General features: G+C 44.0%; 1 protein-coding gene across 1 annotated transcript; it reads right to left on the reverse strand.

Annotated features, from left to right (window-relative positions):
- Positions 1–7,712: 7,712 nt before the first annotated feature.
- On the reverse strand, positions 7,713–17,990 carry WNT16 (Wnt family member 16). Its single transcript, XM_085218711.1, has 4 exons — positions 17,708–17,990; positions 17,381–17,622; positions 15,459–15,745; positions 7,713–8,630 (listed from the first exon to the last, which is right to left on the reverse strand). The coding sequence occupies exons 1-4, from the start codon at positions 17,794–17,796 to the stop codon at positions 8,166–8,168; spliced, it is 1,083 nt and encodes a 360-aa protein (XP_085074837.1). The 5' UTR covers positions 17,797–17,990; the 3' UTR covers positions 7,713–8,165.
- Between the last annotated feature and the right edge of the window lie 1,200 nt (positions 17,991–19,190).

Here is a 19,190-nt window from a genome sequence, read left to right on the forward strand (position 1 = left end):
CATCGCTTTTTACTGAAGGTATTTGGTTATTCTAATACCAAGTGCTAAAAAAAAATTAATAAATATTTTGTAGTCTCCCACAAAAACTGAATAATCTGCAAAGGAGGAAAACATGATAGTGAAATACAGATATGCCATGAAAAGCACAATATAAGTTACTTTTACTAGGGGAAGAGCAAAGGTAAATGCACAAATAGCATATGTGATACTTAAAAGCAGCTTGGAAGGATTGTTGATCAGCTTGAAAATAGTACTTTCTATGTAGAAGAGACTTGGCATGTTAAACAACAGTACTTGTTCAAGTGACTTGTTCATTATTTTTGTAACAATTTTTGTACTGTTGTTTAACCACTGAGTCTACCTGTTCAGCCCTGCTGGCTAGTCACATTGTAATGGGATGCTTTCCTGCTGTAGTTGTAATCCTAGAAATAAATTTTCCATCGCAAAGAAACCAGCAGAAAGCAGTCTGCCTTCTAGTGAAAGTTGTCCAGGCTACAGTATTATGTATCTTTACTGCTTGTGTTACATCTAATGTGGGGTCATTTGTGCTTACAGTGATATTAGAGAAAGTGTTGCATCTTTGGTTATGCAATCTATGATATTCAAACTTAAGTGACAATGCATTTTCATTTTTCTTTTTTTAATGCAAAAAAAAAAAAAAAAAAAAGGACCAAGTTAAAGTGGCCTTATTTTTCAGCTCGTGCCAGAGCTATCAGAAAACACAGCTTCATTTTTAGGTAGGGCCAGCTTGAACTTTCACTGAAACTAAGTCAGTGTGTTATAAATTAAATTGTTGGTATACAAAAAATGGGGGATGTTATGGAATTTATTGTAATCTCTTGGAGTTTTATGTCATGAGTTCTGGTTTAATCTTCAGAAACTTCCATTTAGTACCGTGGGAATAAAGCCACAAAGGATTTTTCAGGGACCCACAGTGTAAGTGGCACTCAAATGTTCCTATTGTTGATATGTCTTCTAAGATGAACTCAATTGCGTGCACTAAAAAAAAGTCAAGCAATATTGGGAATTGCTTTGCAAGTCAAATAACCTGTGATGTCAGAATAAGACTGGACTCTGAGCTGTTCTGTACGTTTAAGTAGCTTGTTAAATAATGTGGCTTTCCCTCAAGTTTAATGTAGAGCAGCAATAAAAGCACCTTATGTGGTGAAATTGTTTTTTGTTAAATCTTTCATATTCTCTTGTTTAGGAGGATGTGTCAAAATCCTATGTATCTTTTACATCAAATGAAGTAAAACACCTCATTTCTATCCATTAAAATGAATAAATTTTATTTAATAACATCAGGCTATTGTGGAAAACTAATTGCAAAGTCCTGGAATTTTCACATGAATAAATTTTTATTTGTAAGTAAGCTGGTATTGGTTATGCTGCTATCCAAAGTAATAATAGAAGAATTTGGAAGATACTTAGCAGAGGCTTAAAGGTGGAAGTGGGTTTGGTGAAGGCTGGGTGGAGAGTGCATCGTGGGTTTGGTGAAGGCTGGGTGGAGAGTGCATCTAGGAATCCTTTATTGTTTCCTTGCACTGCTGTCTTCTACGAAATATAATGGAGGACATAAAAGAAGCCTGGCTTTAGTTCTAGCTTTTGTCTTTAGATTTGTGCCTTCTTTTTTCCTGGCCATCAGAAGCAAGCATGCATGTTATGAATATTTAACCTGTTAAAACTGGGTCTACCATAAAATATTTAACTACTGCTTTTAAAGCAATAAACAGTTTAATAATTGTTCTTAAATCATTTAATTCTTGTGATATCTCCCTCCTTTTCCCTCATTCTCTAACTCATATCCTCACAGCTGCATCCTTTAATTATATTTAATATTTCAATTATACAAATGAGCTCATTTTGGCCATGAAAATGAGAAAAAACAGCAAGGTGATCCCATGGTCTTTTCTTGACTTGCCACAAGATGCAGTCATGCCATCTCATTCTCTACCTTGAATGACCTAGTCGCACCATTTCCTTCTGTTGCAATAAGCTTTGTGATGCTTTCAATAAACAGAACTTCAGTAATAATGCATGTTTCAAGTAAGTGACGAAGAAAAACTTTGTGTGGTTTCTCCTACATCTTGTGGTATGAACTTGCTGTTTTGTACAAGGAGCTTCATGCAAAAGTACCTGTATGACAAAGCCCCAGGATACGTCTCTTCCTACATGAAAGGATGAGAACATCTGCAGCGCCTTGAGGTCAGGGGTGCAAAGGAAGGAAAGATGAAGATGGGGAGCATGTCTGCCTCAAAAAATGTGAGTAAAGGGCAGGACACAAGAAAGTTGTGGCTGTTTTCTCCAAGGAGCACTCAGCTGGGATCCAAGCCACCTGGAAACTGCTTCGTTGTCAGCCACAGCTCTCAACTGCTGTGGTAGTCCTCTTTACCTGTGTGAGTCTTAAAGAAGCTGAAGATGTTTGCTTTGGAATGCCGTCTGCATCTCTCCTAGCATCAAACATATTTTTCTTCTTGAAAGAGGAGAGGCTTTGACAGCCTGACTTGCTCAAGTGCTGGTTCAGAAAAAGCTTTCTGTTGCTTGGCATGTCTTGTTTTATAGACATTAATGTGGCTTTTAGTTCCCTCAGATGTTGATGAGACTAGAAAACACTTGTGTTCATAATAGCTCCTAAACTGTTTGGATTATCTGCAGTTTAGAAGCCAAGTGGTAAATCATGAGGAGAAATAAAGTGTTAGTGCTGCATATATTGACAGGATTTTCTGTGCACAGATGGAAGGGCCATAGCCCCTCCGTAAACTGGCTGGAGTGGAGCTTAGGCTGGAAGCTGCTGGGAAGCTTTTCCAGCTATCAGATCAGTACAGGTGGTTGTGTCCTGGGCCAGATACCTTGTTTCTGTACTGCTGTACTGGGGATGTGAGGGATGCTGCTTCTTGCTTCCAGGGCCATATACCAAAAGGATCCAACACCTGGGCTTAGCCACTTCCTGCAGCAGCCTCTGTGAAGGAAGAGTTTCTTGTCTGAACAGGCAAAAATAAATACAGAAATAAATGATGGAGCAGAGAAAGAGGGAACGTGCTTTGCTTGAGATATTTCATTACATTTCTGATTGTTTTATCTGTGGCCTCAGAGATAAGGCAGCCTCAGGCTGGCTTAAAACCAATTGTAGTTTCTCTTCTCTGCTCCTGCAGTGTAGTCTCTTTTATCCTTACAGCCAAGATCTGAATTGACCTTCATAGGCCTGTGTTCCTCAGGTGTCCCTTCCAATCGTTAAGTATCAATCTCGGATAAGTGTGATAATGTACAATCCAAATCTTTGCTGAAAATTAATGATTACTTTTTATGTCAATTAAAAATTGATCACTGGCCTCAAAGGTACTTAGTTGTATTTTTTACTTACTTCCTGACCCTCTCATTTCCTCACTAGGAAACGTCTATCCTTTTAAAATCGCCATTGCAATAGCCTGTTCCCACAGAATGGTCTGTTCCTTTCTTAGGGCGTTGGCTGTAGCAGGATGCAGCCCTGTTGACATGAGAAAAGCACTCCCAGCTGAGGGGAGGTCTCCTCTTTGAGCTTCATTGATAGTGGTGGAAGGGAGTACTGTTTTCCACAGAACGCAGCCTGACTATTTCTATGATGCTTCAGTGATCACTTCCAGCTAATTGTCTAGTTTGGCCTTGAATATCTTAACATTGTCTTTATCAGCACCGCTTCATTTTCCCAAGTATCCTGGCAGCTGAATCATTCTTTCTAACTGGAAAACTGGGTGGATAATGTCTTTTATGGCTTTTATATCTGCACTCAAATCTGCACACAAATCACTGCATGCTCTTCATTAAATTTCTGATCCCTATGGACAACCTGAAGCATCTAGTTAGCTCTGTTCCTCTAGCACTACGAAGCAAGATGCTTGGATCAGATCCTTAGTGTTGTGATTATGGGAATTGGCAGCAAAATCAGCTCAGGGAGTTACCACTCCTGGTCACCTCCCTAAGCCCTTACTGGTTGTTATTGCTCGGTTTGAGGCTACAAACGCAGCCAGAGCTCTTGTTTGTGGTGTTTCTGTGAACCGTATCACTAAACTGAACCGACCCAGGGGTCAGGGCAGGGCTAGCAGTGCAGACCCTGCCGTGTAACCCCAGCCTGATGCTCCAGATAAGATAAAATAGTTGGTGTTATCCCAGATGATATATACATCCTATAGAAACTCTGCACATTTGACATCAAAATACTGTTTTGGAAGTGTTGAGATATGATAACGTCAATTTAATTTCTTAGATTATGGAGCAGATTAGACTGTGAAAGACCAGGATGCTGACTTAGCTGTCAGCTGGTTTTCTGCTGCTGACATGAGGCACAGTGCTCCTTTCAGCACAGACAATAAATGATCATCTGTGTAAATAACAGTGAGTTCTCTTTTTAACCTCCAGTGTGTTGGCAGGCTTTTGCTCTAGAAAGAAATGCTCATGAAGTGTCTTTCATTCTTTTTCACATTCAAATGCACATTTTCAGGTTTTTGTGGATAATACCTATAGAAATCTTATCAGTCAGAATTTTCAGTGTTTTAAATGGGACAACCTGATATGTGTAGAACTTGATATTTAAAAATAACAGAATAAGAAATGAGAATTTGATGATTCTTGAAGAATTAACAAGGAAAGCATGCAGCTCATTTAAAATTACGCTGAATGTCATAAAAATAGCAGGACTGATGGGAAAATGCCATGGCCAAACCCTGAGGAAGGCTGTGATGTTTCAGCTCGTCTGCAAGCTCACTGGCAGCAGAGCATTCCAGAAGGCCTTTGGCCCTTTTTGTTAATGAAAATTCGGTTCTTTCTTCCATTGAATTAATCTAAACTCCATATGTGTGACAGCCTTAGCTGTCCTGACTTTGTCTGTTACACCTCTTTGCTGCCCAAGGGAGATGCCAACCACCTGCAATGCACCCAGCCACGGACTCCACTTCTTGCCTGTGCTGGGCATCACCACTGTGCTCTGGTGGCTCAGAATGAACTGCAGCCTCGTGCTCCGGCCTGCAGTGCACCTCCAGCCCCATTGCTGACACAGTGACCAGAGAGCATTTCATTCTCTGCTATGTAACCCATTAATTACTTTACAGGACCATCGTGGGATTACGCAGCTGTCAATTCAATATGACAGCAGACCCTGGCACAGTGTTAATTTCTTAAGGTAGTGTATTTCAGCGTTAATACTTTGTATCAATCAGTGCTTTCACGTTAGTTAGCTCTAGCATTCATTTAATGTGGAGTTCACATTTGTCCTTTGTGAAGGGAAAAAAACATATTTGATTTCCTCAAATGCAAACTGCAGGAGCAGTTTAGGAAAAGTAACTTCATGCAACTGACTGCTGTGGGCTTTGCCCGTCCTTGAGCACTGCACTCAGCAGCACCTGCCCAGTGGCCAGAGCTGGGATGGTTTTGCATGGACCCGCCTGGAAAGCCAAGATTTCATGGGTAGGCAGACAGATGATGTCTACAGTATGTTACAGGCTGAGACAAAGAGTGTCTCCTTTGGCATGGCCTGCTTCAGTGATAGGAAAAGATGGTGTTCCTCAGCCTCCAGTGCGTGCCCCGTGCTTCAGCCAGCACTACAACTCTGCTCTGAGAGCACACTCAGTCCACGGGCATTTCTGTTCTCAAAGTGACACTTAGATTTTCATTTCACAAAGAGGACACCATTATCTGCTCTTCAAAAAATAAACCCGTGGCATTTTTCACAGGTTTGCTACTTTTCACAAACTGCTGCTCATTGCACAAGGGGCTCAGAGATAAGGCCTTTCTCCCACTCAAACCCTCTTGCTCAGATGAGCAAACACAGTGACTTAAAGAGAAAGGATGGGTTGTAGCAAAGCTTCAGCTCCCTCGTATGACATTTGTTCAGCCATCCCAGCTTTCATAAACTACGTTATTGTTTCATAAACCGTGTCCCTAGATCTCTTTGTTGTCTTTTGTCATGCTCTGAAAAAATAAACTCTTTCCCCTTTCAGCCAGAAAAAAAAATCTTTTATTAATAACATTTATCAACAAAACCATTTTTATTTTACCTTTTAGATATAGGTGACTGCTCTGCAGCCTCAAATAGGAGCTACCCAAGCAGGCACTGACACCCTGAATGCGTTGGCCCTGTCACAACTGCCCCACTCCTCAGTGAGATGCTGATGTGCGTGCCCCTCCTGCTCCAATCCACAGAAACGGCCCTTTGAGATCTCTTCTCCTGGGCAAATCCCTGAAGCTGACCTAGTGTCCAAAAACCCTGCACTATTTCCTCCTCATTATCTAGCTAGGTCAATGCAGTGAGATTTGCCAAAAGTGGAGATCAGTCCCCAAAGAACCAGTACTACTAGAACCTAAAGGACTTATTCTCTTCTTGATACTCTACACAAGGCAGCAACGTAACACAGCACAGGTTTTGTTTCCTTCCTCCTGACCTACGCATCCAATTCCCCAAACAGTGATGGGGAATCCGGTCACCATCTTTCATGAGAAAATAAATGACAGCTTTGAAAGCCTCAACCAAAGTGTCTCAACAGATACATTTCTAACAACTGCCTGCCCGTGTGGAATGAGTTAAGGGACTGCAGCCCCTCAGCAGTCCTGCTGTTGTCAGCGGGAGTTCCGCCACTTACCAGTGGAGCCAAATTTCACTGTATGCAAAATGGGTTGAAAAGAACAGAAAAACTATACAGGATAGTAATTAATGATCATTTAGAACAGCAAAATAAGTGCTTCTCGTCACTGTGACACCAGTGTCACCACTGTGTCAGGTCAGTTATAACTGACCTGATTGTAAAAAAAAACAAAACATTTCAGTAAGCCTCTGAATAAGTTCCCCCTGCACATGCAAATAAAAATCAGTTATAGGCTGCTGCAATAGTAACAAACATCAGCAAATGCCAAAGGCTGCAATCTCAGCACATTCGTTTTGGAAACCTCTTACATAACTTGCATAATTTAAATATTTACAAAATATAAACTTTCTCATCTTATCAAAAATAGGTCTTTGCACAATTAAACAACAGAAATCCTTTCCCGTGATGCTTTTTTAAACCAGGAATTGTATCACTGCATAAAAATAAACAACCTTTTTCTGATGTAAAATAGAGTTAAACCAACATATGGAGGGGAGAAAACGTTATTGATAACAGTTGAAATATTTTAGTGGTGTGAGCCAATCCTTCAGTGACATTGTGCATTGAACTGACTTGGGATACTAATGAAAAGTTCTATTTGTAGCTCCTGTAAGAGAATGTGATTGAAGTGTTAAAAATCTCTCATTTTATGACAGATTTATTTGGGCTGAGTCTCACATGGCTGTGAAAATGCTGGTGAGACCCAGCAAGATGGCTGAAGATGGCAGGTTAACACATACAGTCCAACACTGAGGTGATGATGGGTTGATTGCAAATTGTGCACTTGGGTGCTGAGGAGATACCAGTGAGGGATTGCACTTCCCTCAAATACCAAGCTGTATTTCTGTCCCTCCTCAGACCTGGCCTTTGTGCATTTGAAAGACAACTTGTACAAGACCCTGAGGTTGCTATTTGGCACACCATGCTCACCACATTCACTGAACTGTGCTCCAACCCACCCCAGCTGTGGGCACAGTTTGCTCCAGGCCAATGGGCCGTCCCCTCCTATCCCACCTCTCCATAGGCACACACGTTTCTGGGTACCAGGAGCTCTTCTGCACATCACACAGACAGCTTTTCAAAAGATCACTAAGGAAACGCTTCAGGATGAACAGAATGAACAGCATTATTAGTATTATTTTTTTTTGTAAGACTGGTAGAAATGAATCATACAGCAGATCCATCTGATGTGTCTTACAAGCCTCCTAGCCCTTCATCCTCTGGCTAATAAGATCTTGGGTTCTCTGCACTGTACCTACCGACCACACCGATCTTCAAGATGTTGTGGCTATTCAAGTCCCAAAGAGATTTTAACTCTAAAACCAAGATGGCTCAAATGTGCCACTGGGAGTCTGTTGCTGTGGCTGTCCCTGTGTGCAGGCTGCTCTCCACTCGTGACTTTCATACACCAACTGTTTGGAGTATGCCCTGTTTGGCGATGCCCGTTCTCCTGGAGGCGAATCCCCCACAGTCCCTGTCCCAGTAACTGCTGTCTGTGTGGCAGCTATGCGCACAGCCCGCTGTGGGGCGATTTGGCTGTTTGTGTGCTGAGCCCTACTTGCAGGTGTGTACGTCCGTCATGGTCTCGCACCGCCGGCAGCGCACGTAGCAGCACCAGATGAACTTGCACTCACACCTCTCCACGTGCCTGACCACGTGCGTGTTGTACCCACGCCCGCAACACAGCAGGTTGCAGCCATCGGGTCCATCCGACGTGCGATTGCATTCCCTGCCCTGAGTCCCAGGGATGCCCAGTTTCTGATCTTCGACGCAGTAATTGGGCGATTTGTTCACGTACAGCAGGTCTTCTTTCTGGATTGGTATTTTTCTCTGGCTCTTCTCTTTCCTGCGCAACTTTCTTTTCAGCTTGTCTGATATCTGTATGCTGTTTTCATACTTATCCTTTAAAAACCGGCCAATCTTTTCAAAGGAGGACATGGTTTTCCAGCAAGTTTTCACAGCGCACGACCCAGAAACACCGTGACAACGGCAGTCCACTGACATCAGCTTTGCTACAGCCTGAAAGCAAAGGGAGAAGACATTTGGACGCAGTCTTTCATTCATTGGGAATACAGCCTGATACCAGTAACCCAGATGTCTCTAATATTTAATATTGCTACTGCCAGCCAGACCACAGGAAGGTGCATTTTATGAACCAGGTTTCTACCTCCAGACTTCCAGCACAAGCAACCCAATGGCAGAATGATTGAGGTTGGCAGGGAGACCTGGTATAACCTCTGCTCCATCAGGGATGCCCAGTGCAGCATGCCCAGGACCACATCCAAGTGGCCATTGAAGATCTCTGAAGAGGAGACTGCACAGCCTCTGGGCAGCCTGTGCCGGTGCTCAAAAGATCTCCAGAAATGACCTACATATGCACCTTGCAATGGCAATAGCTAAGTAGTATATAAACGCCAATATTAGAAGTTTGTATTTCTCACTAGCTTTTCTTTCTGAAGAGCAAATGGCCCTTTGTGACCAGTGACAGAAATGGCTTGAGGTGCCTTAGGAGCGTCTGCGTGACCAGTGTGGCCCAGCAGCTGAACCCACAGATTGCTGGAGTGCCCTGGAGCACAGTAACTGGGTACTCTCATCCCTGAATTGCAAGGAAAAGCCATGGAAGGAGACACTGGGGCTCAGCTGAGAGACCTTCAGCTCAATCTTCTGTAGTAAATCTGAGGTGTTTCTTACAGTGACAAACGCTGATCTTGAAATGTAGGCATACACATACTACAGTGGGTTTCCACTGTTTCCAGTGCCCTTAAATGTCGCACATCTACGCTCAGATGAATGCAAGCACAACAGCTATCCAACCAACAGTGGAAATCTGCAGCTTGTGTTAAGCTTTTGCAGTATGCAAGAATTTTGGCACATTTTATATGAAAGCAAGAGTCCAAGAACTTGAAACTGTAAACAACCAATAACTTCCTTTATCTGGGACTGTAATTCAAACAACCAGCAGACAACAATTAGCAGACAACCAGCATAATACTTCCTTCTAGAACAGCTAATAGTCATGGGTATAAAATTATACAGTTAGTCTTGTGACACATTACAGTTAGGAAAAAATTAAGGAAAAAAATAATCACATACAAGATACAGCAGAAGGATAAGGTATTATAATTTGTGCTTCATTTTACCTTTTCATTTTTTGTATTCTTTGTAGCCATCTGTGGGCTCACATGGGCTAGTGGTTAATAGCGTGTAAAGCCATGCTACACTATTGCTTTTTATTGACCTTCTGTCTCACATTTCTTTTCCAGAATAAAGGTAGTTAGAAAATGTAATGGGAAGAGAGAATTTTAGTTTTTCTTAAAACTTCTCATACAGCAAAGCCAATACAGATTCAAAATATTTCTCTATGGAGGAAACATTAAAGAGGAGGAAAGATAAAAAAAAATATCTTCATGCTATTTATTAAAGCTCACCCGAAATCTTCAGCTCCTTCACAGCACCCACAGATAGTAACCACTGACAATCTATGTTTTCCTCAAAATGTCTTAGAAAGAAAAAAGAGAAAACAAACCCTTCTAACACCCTTAATTTTCCTAGGGGAAATAAGCTTAATTTCTGCCTGTTCTCAAGTCCAGATTTCGTTCTGAGAGCAGAGCCCTGGGAGCCTTGATTCTGATACATAGATATTATAAGCAATTTACAAACAGAAGGGATTTAACCTATTTTCCAATTTCTAATGATCATTTATTTGCACCACAGCAAGTAACTGAAGTGCTGAAGTAGTTTGAAACCACATTGTGCTGTAAGCCTTGTAGTTACGGATGCAATGTTAGTCTCCACTGCAGAATGACAAGGTGCTAACTAGGGAAGAAACAACGGAAGGAAAACACAGGGTTTGGTTTGAAGGAAAAAAAATGTACTATGACAAGACACAGTAAAACCTGGATGAGGGAGAATGATTCAGATATTGTCTGGGGAAGTCCTGAACATGTCTGCTAGGTGTTAATGGAGAGTGAGTTCCATGTGGGCAGCTAGCCCAGCAGTGACACTCAAGAGTCTTTCTCCGAGGATAAATTAATGAAAACTAAAAAGAAACAGATTCTAAACAGGAGTGGAAAATGATATTGGAGTCTTGGGTTAATGTCAAAGTATAAAAAAACAGCATACATTAGCTGTATACGAAACATCGGATCAATGTGAATGCTACCAATATACATCTGTGTGGAGTCATTAAGAATATACGCTGCAATCACAAACATTTGTGTTCTTGTTCAGCATGGCCTTGGCTTCTTCTATAATGTTTTGATGCAATCTGCTTTCAAATGATCGATGGTGTCATCACAGTTGTGCTTGACCCCAGGTTACTGCTTCCCAGCTGCTAGAATGGGCAGATTTTCTGGGTGGACGGCAACATATTTTGGGCCAACTCTGCTGACAGCACTGGGAGCTGACATTTGCTTTGGCTGATTACAAAACACAGGCCTGGACCTCAGGCTGTCATGTGAACTCCATTAACAAACTCCAAAAGTTGAACATCTGGCAAAATTTAGAGACTGGGAATCTTCTTTTGCTTTTTTTCTTGGAAACAAATCTAATCCAGTACCTTCAGAGCTGACACAGCCTTCTGTGGGGACGTGGCTACAACACACTCTAGTGCCCAAAGAAGCATAATTTCCAGCTCCCCAGTAGGTACTTGGTGTCCCATCTCTAGGTTCACATGGGGAATATTTTCAGTTATTCATGAAATACTGGGACAGAAGTCTCCCTAAATAGCAAAACTTCGTACAGATGCTAGGATGCACATTGCTGATCACACAAACACAGTGGACACGTGTCCACCAGTACAGGCTGGGACAGGTTTTTGGTTTCCTTAGGTTGGTCATGAAACCAAGAAGGCTGTTTGCTAGTGAGAAATGACCAGCGTAGAACCAAGACAGGTCTATGATGGTCATATTCAACCACAAGCCCACACGCTTGCCTTTTGCTGACCCTAAGTTGTGTTGGTGCTGGCAGAAGAGAAGAGTTAAAGTGTTAAACTGGACACAGTGATCAACACTGATCTGTTTTAAAAATAACCTAAAAGAAGACCATTTTTAGGTGACTTCCTTTCACTGATCTGATGTAATTAAGAGAGGGATTGAAGGTATGGCTATAACAGGCAGATGGGCAGAAAGCAGAGATTTGGCTGCAGCTGAGTGTCAGCGGAATTGTACGTAATCTGTGTACCCCTTGCTACCAATCACTGCTGAATAACTCCAGGTCAAGCCCTCTGTTTGCAGTCCCTATTCTCAGCTGTGAGGCTGGGACTGTGACCACCTGCTTTGCAGTGAAAACCAGCAACTGCAATCAAACATCTTAATTTAAGGCACGGACGGATGAGGAGTACCCATGAAGATAAGCACATATCTAACAGAGGTTACACTCAAGAACAGTTGCAGACTACTATCAATCCTCAAATACCAATAAAAATTAACCCTCTGAGGAGCTAACCTATTTGCATGTTAGAACATGAGTCCTCCAGGTCAACACACTTCACTGGTGTGTAATTGAACAAGAATTCTGCCATCAGTGGAAAAATATTACTACAATAGTACTTATTGTTTTTATAAGGCAGCTCACATATGCATATCTAAGTACACTGAACATTACAATGCCAAATGATGAAGAATAATTATAGCAGAATAAGGAATGAAATATGGACCTTTTGAGGTTCAGGTTAGTACTATAAACAAAGCACAACTCAGTCAAAGTATCATTACTCTTTTAGAATTGATATACCTTGGGCTTAACTGTGAAATGTAGAGATGTTAAATGGGAATGGGAAAGGAACAAGCATACTATTTCCATGAGTTACTCCAAACAAAAAGTATTGTCCCTGCAAGATTGCTCTTGCAAGACACACAATTAGGAACATGCTAGTATTTATTACAAAAGGTCATAAGGTACCAAAATGTATTGCAAAACATCCTTTCTGTAAGCCCCAAAACACGAAGGTCAACATTTTCCAACATCTAGTCAAGGATTTTGGATTTAGAAAAATGAAAAGTTCTGCTAAACTTCACTTCAGTTAATATCACTATTAAGAATCCCAAGGACCAACAATAAATGTTCTCCTTCATCCTGGATGATGGTCAAAATACTTACTTCAGCCTACAGCTTGCTATTAAGTTACAAAATATTTATGCATGGAAGCTAACTGAATACTCTGCATATTTTCATCCAAGATAGCGAACAGTAAATACACCATTGCTAGAAAACCATCAAGGCTAAGGATCTTCAGGCTTGCAGTGGATGGTGGGTTTTTCTTTTAAGTGAAGTTAACTTGAAAAAAATGATCATCATATGCACCACATTTTATGAGAAGTCTGAAACCCAACTATGTCCTCAGGATCTGATGGACGCTGATGGGTCACTGTAGATGAGCTGATCCAACTTAAAAGACATTAGCTTCAAAAGAGAAGCTTCTTTTTTAGTTTAGGGAGATGGCAGTGTTCTCTCTTTAAAGCTAACATGACCCCAAACAGCAGAGCTGACTCACCTGAGGTAGGCAGCTGTAACCCAGTGTGGGCATGAGTGAGCTCTGAGTACAAGGGTGGTGCAGGAAGAATAGATGCTGTCACTGAAGGCAAGAGGACAGCAAATCGCTGCTGCTGCTGCTGAGCTAAGAATAGAGGTAGAAGAGAGAACGGGGCTTCAAGGAAACAATCTGTGTCACTGCCACCTAAACTCAGAAATAACATCTCTTTTCCTCCAGAGTTCATCAAGTGTCTTGCACTTTGTCTCCACTGTCACACTTATCTAAGAAAATGCCGCTCTTTCATAGCCTTACTTTACTGATTTCCATGAATTCATTGTTCTTTTCCTAAGTCTCTGGAATGAGAGAGACAACAGAAGTCTCAGTGTACATGAAGTGCAGGTTGGCAGGAGTGGACTAAAATGTCACTGTGGATTGTTGTTCTCTTTCTAATGACAAATATGACCATTAAAATAAAAATCTATATCAGTATTACATGCTAAATGACATGAGTTTAAAGAGAGATTATTTTCTGGAGATTATTAACTCCTCCCTTAATTATTTATCTCTACAAATGTGACTAATAACCTTTTGCTCTTTCTCTAATGAATAACCACTTAATCTCCTCCCCTTTTGCTAATATCCCCCACTACACAACACCAACCACCATTCCTTGGAGATGATTTAGCTGTCCGGCATCTAATTGAACTTAAAGTAACCGTTCTCAGCATCTTCTTAGTTTTCAAGTTTATTTCATAGAATTGGAGAATGGTTTGGGTTGGAAGGGCCTTAAAGCCCACCCAGTCCCAACCCCGTGCCACAGGTAGGGCTGCCACCCACCAGCTCAGGCTGCCCAGGATCTCATCCAACCTGGCCTTCAGTGCCTCGAGGAATGGGGCATCCACAGCTTCTCTGGGCAGACTGTGCCAGGGCCTCACCACCCTTTGAGTAAAGAATTTCCTCCTAACATACAATCTAAATTGCCCCTCCTTTAGTTTAAAGCAATTCCCCTTTGTCCCATCACTACACTCCCTGATAATGAGTATCTCCCCATCTTTCCTGTAGGCTCCATTCAGGTACTGGAAAGCTGCTTTAAGGTCTCTCCAAAGCCTTCTCTTCTCCATGCTGAACAACTCCAACTCTCTCAGTCTGTTTTGATAGGAGGTCTTCAGACCTAAAAAGGGTGTATGTCTCTCAAAGATTTTCTATTTTTCCTACAATATAACTTAATTAAATAAAATATATTACCTCATAACATGTAAAAGTAAGTTTACTTTAAAACAGCTTGCAGTGGTACCACTGTGGTTCTTTTTTGAAATGCTGGCTTACTGTGGCTATTTCCAAACCATATCTGATAGGAAAGTTATTCTCAATAAAACCCAGCCATACTTTTTCTGAAATTTCAGAGTTGCAATGTCGCCAGCAAGCATTAGCAGTATGTTGTCCAAAATCAGAGAGTTACCATTTCTTTTCTTCAGTTACAGCAGTGCCACTGAGCAGAACAGGTTTAAAGAATTACGGGGCCAGAGAGAGCCATCAAATGCTTATGAAGTCAAAAACTCCCGTATGAAGCAGGGAAACTAATTTTAGAGCAAGAACCAGAATGCTCCATCATTGCAGATGTAAACCTCAGCCACCTGATTTTGGACTCACATCACCTGTACTGGCTATTTTTGCCCCATTTATCGGGATTCTCTGCAGACCAGAATAGAGGAACCAATGTCCCACACTCATGCACTGTACGATGGCAGGAACACTTACCCTGTTACCAGGGCTTTGAATTCTGTTAGGAGAAGAAGATCTATTTGAAGCCAACCTCCTCTCCTTCTTTGGTTAATGCCCTAGCCAGCGGGCTGTTTTAAAGTAGGACTGTCATTTCCAACCCATCTTTCAAAAGAAAAGTTTAAATCTCCTTTTCCTCACTGATCCTAGATTATTGCCCACAGATAAGGACCCCAGACTGTGGATCCCAAATGAGTGATGGTTTCCAGTGAGTCTGTTCATTCATCATTAGAAAGAATTAAAAAACCAAGCAATAACAGAACACTACAGATAATAAGGGAAAAAAAATCTTCAAGTAGTATTCTGATAATGAGACTAGTTCAACTTTGCTATGCAATAGAGTATCAATTATCTATTTGTGAGCACTTTGATCAGCACTCCAGAATCAGCTTGTATTTTGTGAATTTTATTTGAACCCATGAAATTTACTTAGTTAAGAACAACTTGATTCTGGGCTTGTAAATGTTGACTTTGGAGGTATCAGCCCAGTTCTTGCCACTTGTACCTGCAGTCAAGGACCAGCCTCACTTGACTGATGCCACCTGTGTACAGAACGAAGCTAACCATGGCTTCCATGCCTCAGCAGCAACACGTACCTGCCTCCCAGCCTCGTTGTTGTGCAGGTTCATCGCCAGCAGCCCGTTGCCACTTTTTCCTGACGCGTTCCTGATGGGTACATCCAGGAAGCTCCTGCTGAAGGACATCCCATAGTGGATGTCGTCGGAGCAGCCGCCCCAGTGCCAGCCCTCGCTGGCCGAGCCCCCGCCCTGCAGCTTGGTGTCACAGGAGCACTCAGTCACGTTTCCTGCGCTGCAGGAGCGGGTCACGGCATGCACCAGCCCTGCTGCCGTCACTGCATACACAAACGCGGACTCCTTCGTGCCTGCAAGGCAATGCAGGGCTGTTAGCTCACGGCTCCCTCGCACTGCATGTTGGCGGAGCTGAGGGAACCGATTTTACCAGCCAGAGCATTATTAAAAGGTAACAGTTCTGAAGTTCAAGTTGTCACAGCTTGGTCTCCAGAGTTAACTTGTTTAAAGAAGCCGTCAATATTCACACTCAGAAAAAGACTTCAGTGCCTATTCATGTGGCTATGCTATTAATTCTGCTGATTCTGGCTGCTCGATTCTTGGTAACTGCTTTCTGAATCTGATTGGGAACTTTATTGGTCAATGAAACTTTTGAGCCAATTAAGCTTTAATCAAAACAAAGCACAACAAAAAATCCTCACTCAGCTTAACCCCCCTTACTATTTGCCCACTCTGATTTTCACTGTTTGTATCAATTGGATGAAGAAGTCAGTTCAGATCTTGGAGGATGAACTTCAAGATGTCAAAATCCCAGGGTAATTTGGTACAAAGCCAAAATATACTTCATTTTCAACTGAGCGAACATTGAGGTTGCCATAACACACAAAACAAAAGGCCCCCAGATTCTTAAACCAGGCAGTAGTTGGGATGGCCCAAGAATATGTTGTCCAAGTGCTCCTCCAAGGGTAACCTGGCCATGGCAAGGACAGCAGCTCACAAAGCCCTTATCTGCTCCTGCTATATCTGCTATACCCAAAGAATCATGGACACGCTTACTTGGGCCTCTCCAGTGATCCTGGCACAATGTGGCACACAGCACCACACACACTCTAAGCAATCCTAAAACCAATCCCCAGCCACTAACTGTAGATAACATTTCCCTGTGCTAATTTCCACTGTTGTAAAAACACCCTGCTATTCCCAATCCCAGTACTCCTGCTCTTCAACTGGAACGTTCTTGCTCTTTTTTCCTTTCCATGTCAGTCTGTGGTGCCAGTTCCATCACAAAACCTTTCCCCGGGACACAACAGTGGCTCAGCCGAGTCACACAGCTGTGGGGCTTTAGTGACCATTGACCAGAAGGACAAATAAGCACTGCAACCAGCCGCATAGAGAAGAGTGAAAATCTTGCTCCCCTCCCCATTTTGGAACATAAATCTCTTTTTATTGCTTATTTTATGATTTTTTTCCCCCACTCCTGTAGTATAAAGTGACAATTACACAAAACTGGGACAAGGTGCTGCAATACTTAATGGAGCTCACCTTGGTGGCTGTGCTGAAATCAGCGAGCAGCCTCAAAGGAAACCTGTAGGAGTAAGGCCCTTAGACTGCCATTCCATTCAAAGTCCCTGTTTGTGTGTAAATCTCAATAGTTCCATCATCAGTTCATGCGGTGGGAGCAGCGCTGCTCTGGCTGTGCTGAGCGCTACCTCTGACCGAGTGCACGTGCTACGTTTTAAAGTAATTCCTGTTCAGTTTGGGGTGTGAGCAGATTTCTACCTGCAAGCAAGGCAGTGTGTCACCCATTTAGCAATCGCGACACAAGTAAGGGCACAGCAACCTCAGCCTAAGAATAACATTTCAACACAGTTAAGTAGATCTACTTCAAGGCGCCGTCATCCCCGGGAGCGTGAAGCAGAGGATGACAACAGGTAGCAGCAGCAGCAGCTCGGCCAGACAACGCGGGCAGCCCCCGGGGCGACACTCACCGCTGTTCAGCTGCTGCCCGAAGGCGGCGGGCGGGCGGCGCGGGGCGGCGGGCGGCGGGCGGCAGTCCCAGCGCTCGTGTCGGAACTGGCTGCGGCACTCCTGAAGGCCGAGACGCGCTCCTTCCCGGATGGCGGGCACCAGCTCCGGCTTCTGCCTGCACAGCTCCTGCTGCCCGGGGCTCAGCGGAGGGCTGGCGCAGCCCGGCTTCTCCGGCCCGCCGGCGGCCGCGATGCCCAGCCACCTGCGGAACAGCCCCGTCAGCGCCGGGACCGGCGGACCCGCGCCGCGCTGCCCCGATCCCCGCATCCCCGCGCCCGGCTACTCACATCCATGTGCCGCCCGCGGCGCCGGGGCAGAGGGCGAGCAGCATCGCCGCCCGCAGGAGGCTCCGACCGAGGGCGGCCCCGCGCCCCATGGCCGCGCATCGAGCCCCTACTCGGCTCCGTCCTCCGCGGGGACAGCCCGGGCCGGCGAGGAGGGCGGCGGGCGGGGAAGCATCGGGAGAGCTTTATTCCCTTCAAGGTGAGAAAGTTGGGCTTGATGCTTTCCCCCGGGCCGCTCCCGGCTCTGCCTCCCCCGGCCGCGCATTGGCCGCCCAGGGAGCGGGGCGGGCCGGGGCGGGGAGCGGGGAACTGCGCACCGATCCGCACCGCTCCGCACCGCCCCGCACCGCCGCCCGCCCCTCGGCGCTGTCCTTCTCTTCCTCCGGGACTGAAGCTGCTAGGGGGATGCTGGGGGAGTGCAGGCGCCGCGGGGTGTGCTGCAGGCGTTGGGCCGCAGCGACTTCACGCACAGAAAAGAGGCATAAAGAGGGGTGGTCGTAAATAAGAATTTTTCCCACACGTTTTATTTAAATTTCCCCGTGCTTTCGTAGTGCTAGATAACTGGCTGTAGAGCCAGCATCACTGCTCATTTGCCCAGTCCTGTTAACTTCATTCTAAGCCTTATCAACTACTAATTTAGTATTTGTTAATCACTTGTGCAAAGTGTCGGGCAGAAAGCCCCCCTCAGCCCACGCTGGCAGCCCGATGCATGATGCAGAGCATCACCGGCACCTGGGGCTTCCAGGTCTGCTTTGCTCCGGTGTATGTGCACTGCACACAGCCCGGGTAACAGGGCAGCTCCGGACAGGCTCTGGTATGACACAGCTGTAAATGAGTGACACAGCTCCTGCTGAGTGACAATCGCGCTAAGCAAAGAGCAAAATAAATCATCTCGACGGACAGTTTTTAAGAGCACAGCATGTAGAGAAATAATCACACGAATGTGGTGTTCACCCTGTTTGTTTACCAGTGCATGTACTGAGATATTTCAAGAGAGTTGGCCGGGATACAATCAGAGCCATAAAACTGTCTCCTTCCTACTTCATTTGCCTACTCTTAAAGGGTCTCCACAGCACCGCTGGTGCTGGGCAGATTCCACATGACCCAACAAGTCATTCAAAGCTTTCATCGCAGCTCGTTTCTCTGCTCTGAATTCCAGCCTGGTGAACATCTGCTTGCGGTTGCAGAGGAACTTTGTCCAGAGTGAGGGAAGGGACAGAGGACCACGATGGGACACAGGGAAAGGCCTGAACCAGCCAAACTGCATGGGCTGCGTCAGGGAATTACTGTTACCCTCACTGCTGCTTCCTGGCTCCACCTATTGAAGTAATTCAAAGCCCTGACCTGGCAGTGCTGTATTTCTCATTCCCTTCTTAATCTACTTGTTGCATTAATCAGCTATTCTGTTTATTTTTTTCCTGCCTGTTGTTTTAACTGGGTTCTTGTCTTGCTTTCTCTCTCTCTCTTTAATTAGTCTGGAGACTTT

The sequence above is a fragment of the Meleagris gallopavo genome, chromosome 1, assembly GCF_905368555.1.
Source record: "Meleagris gallopavo chromosome 1, MGAL_WU_HG_1.1, whole genome shotgun sequence".
Classification (NCBI taxonomy): domain Eukaryota; kingdom Metazoa; phylum Chordata; class Aves; order Galliformes; family Phasianidae; genus Meleagris; species Meleagris gallopavo.

What these genes read in the sequence shown, in the direction of transcription:
- WNT16 (XM_085218711.1), bottom strand. Translation starts at nt 17,796, where the DNA reads ATGGGGCGCGGGGCCGCCCTCGGTCGGAGCCTCCTGCGGGCGGCGATG. An exon ending in GCCGCGGGCGGCACATGGAT is followed by an intron (nt 17,623 to 17,707) that starts GTGAGTAGCCGG and finishes GCTGTTCCGCAG; the next exon opens with GTGGCTGGGCATCGCGGCCG. An exon ending in ACAACGAGGCTGGGAGGCAG is followed by an intron (nt 8,631 to 15,458) that starts GTACGTGTTGCT and finishes CTTTGCTTTCAG; the next exon opens with GCTGTAGCAAAGCTGATGTC.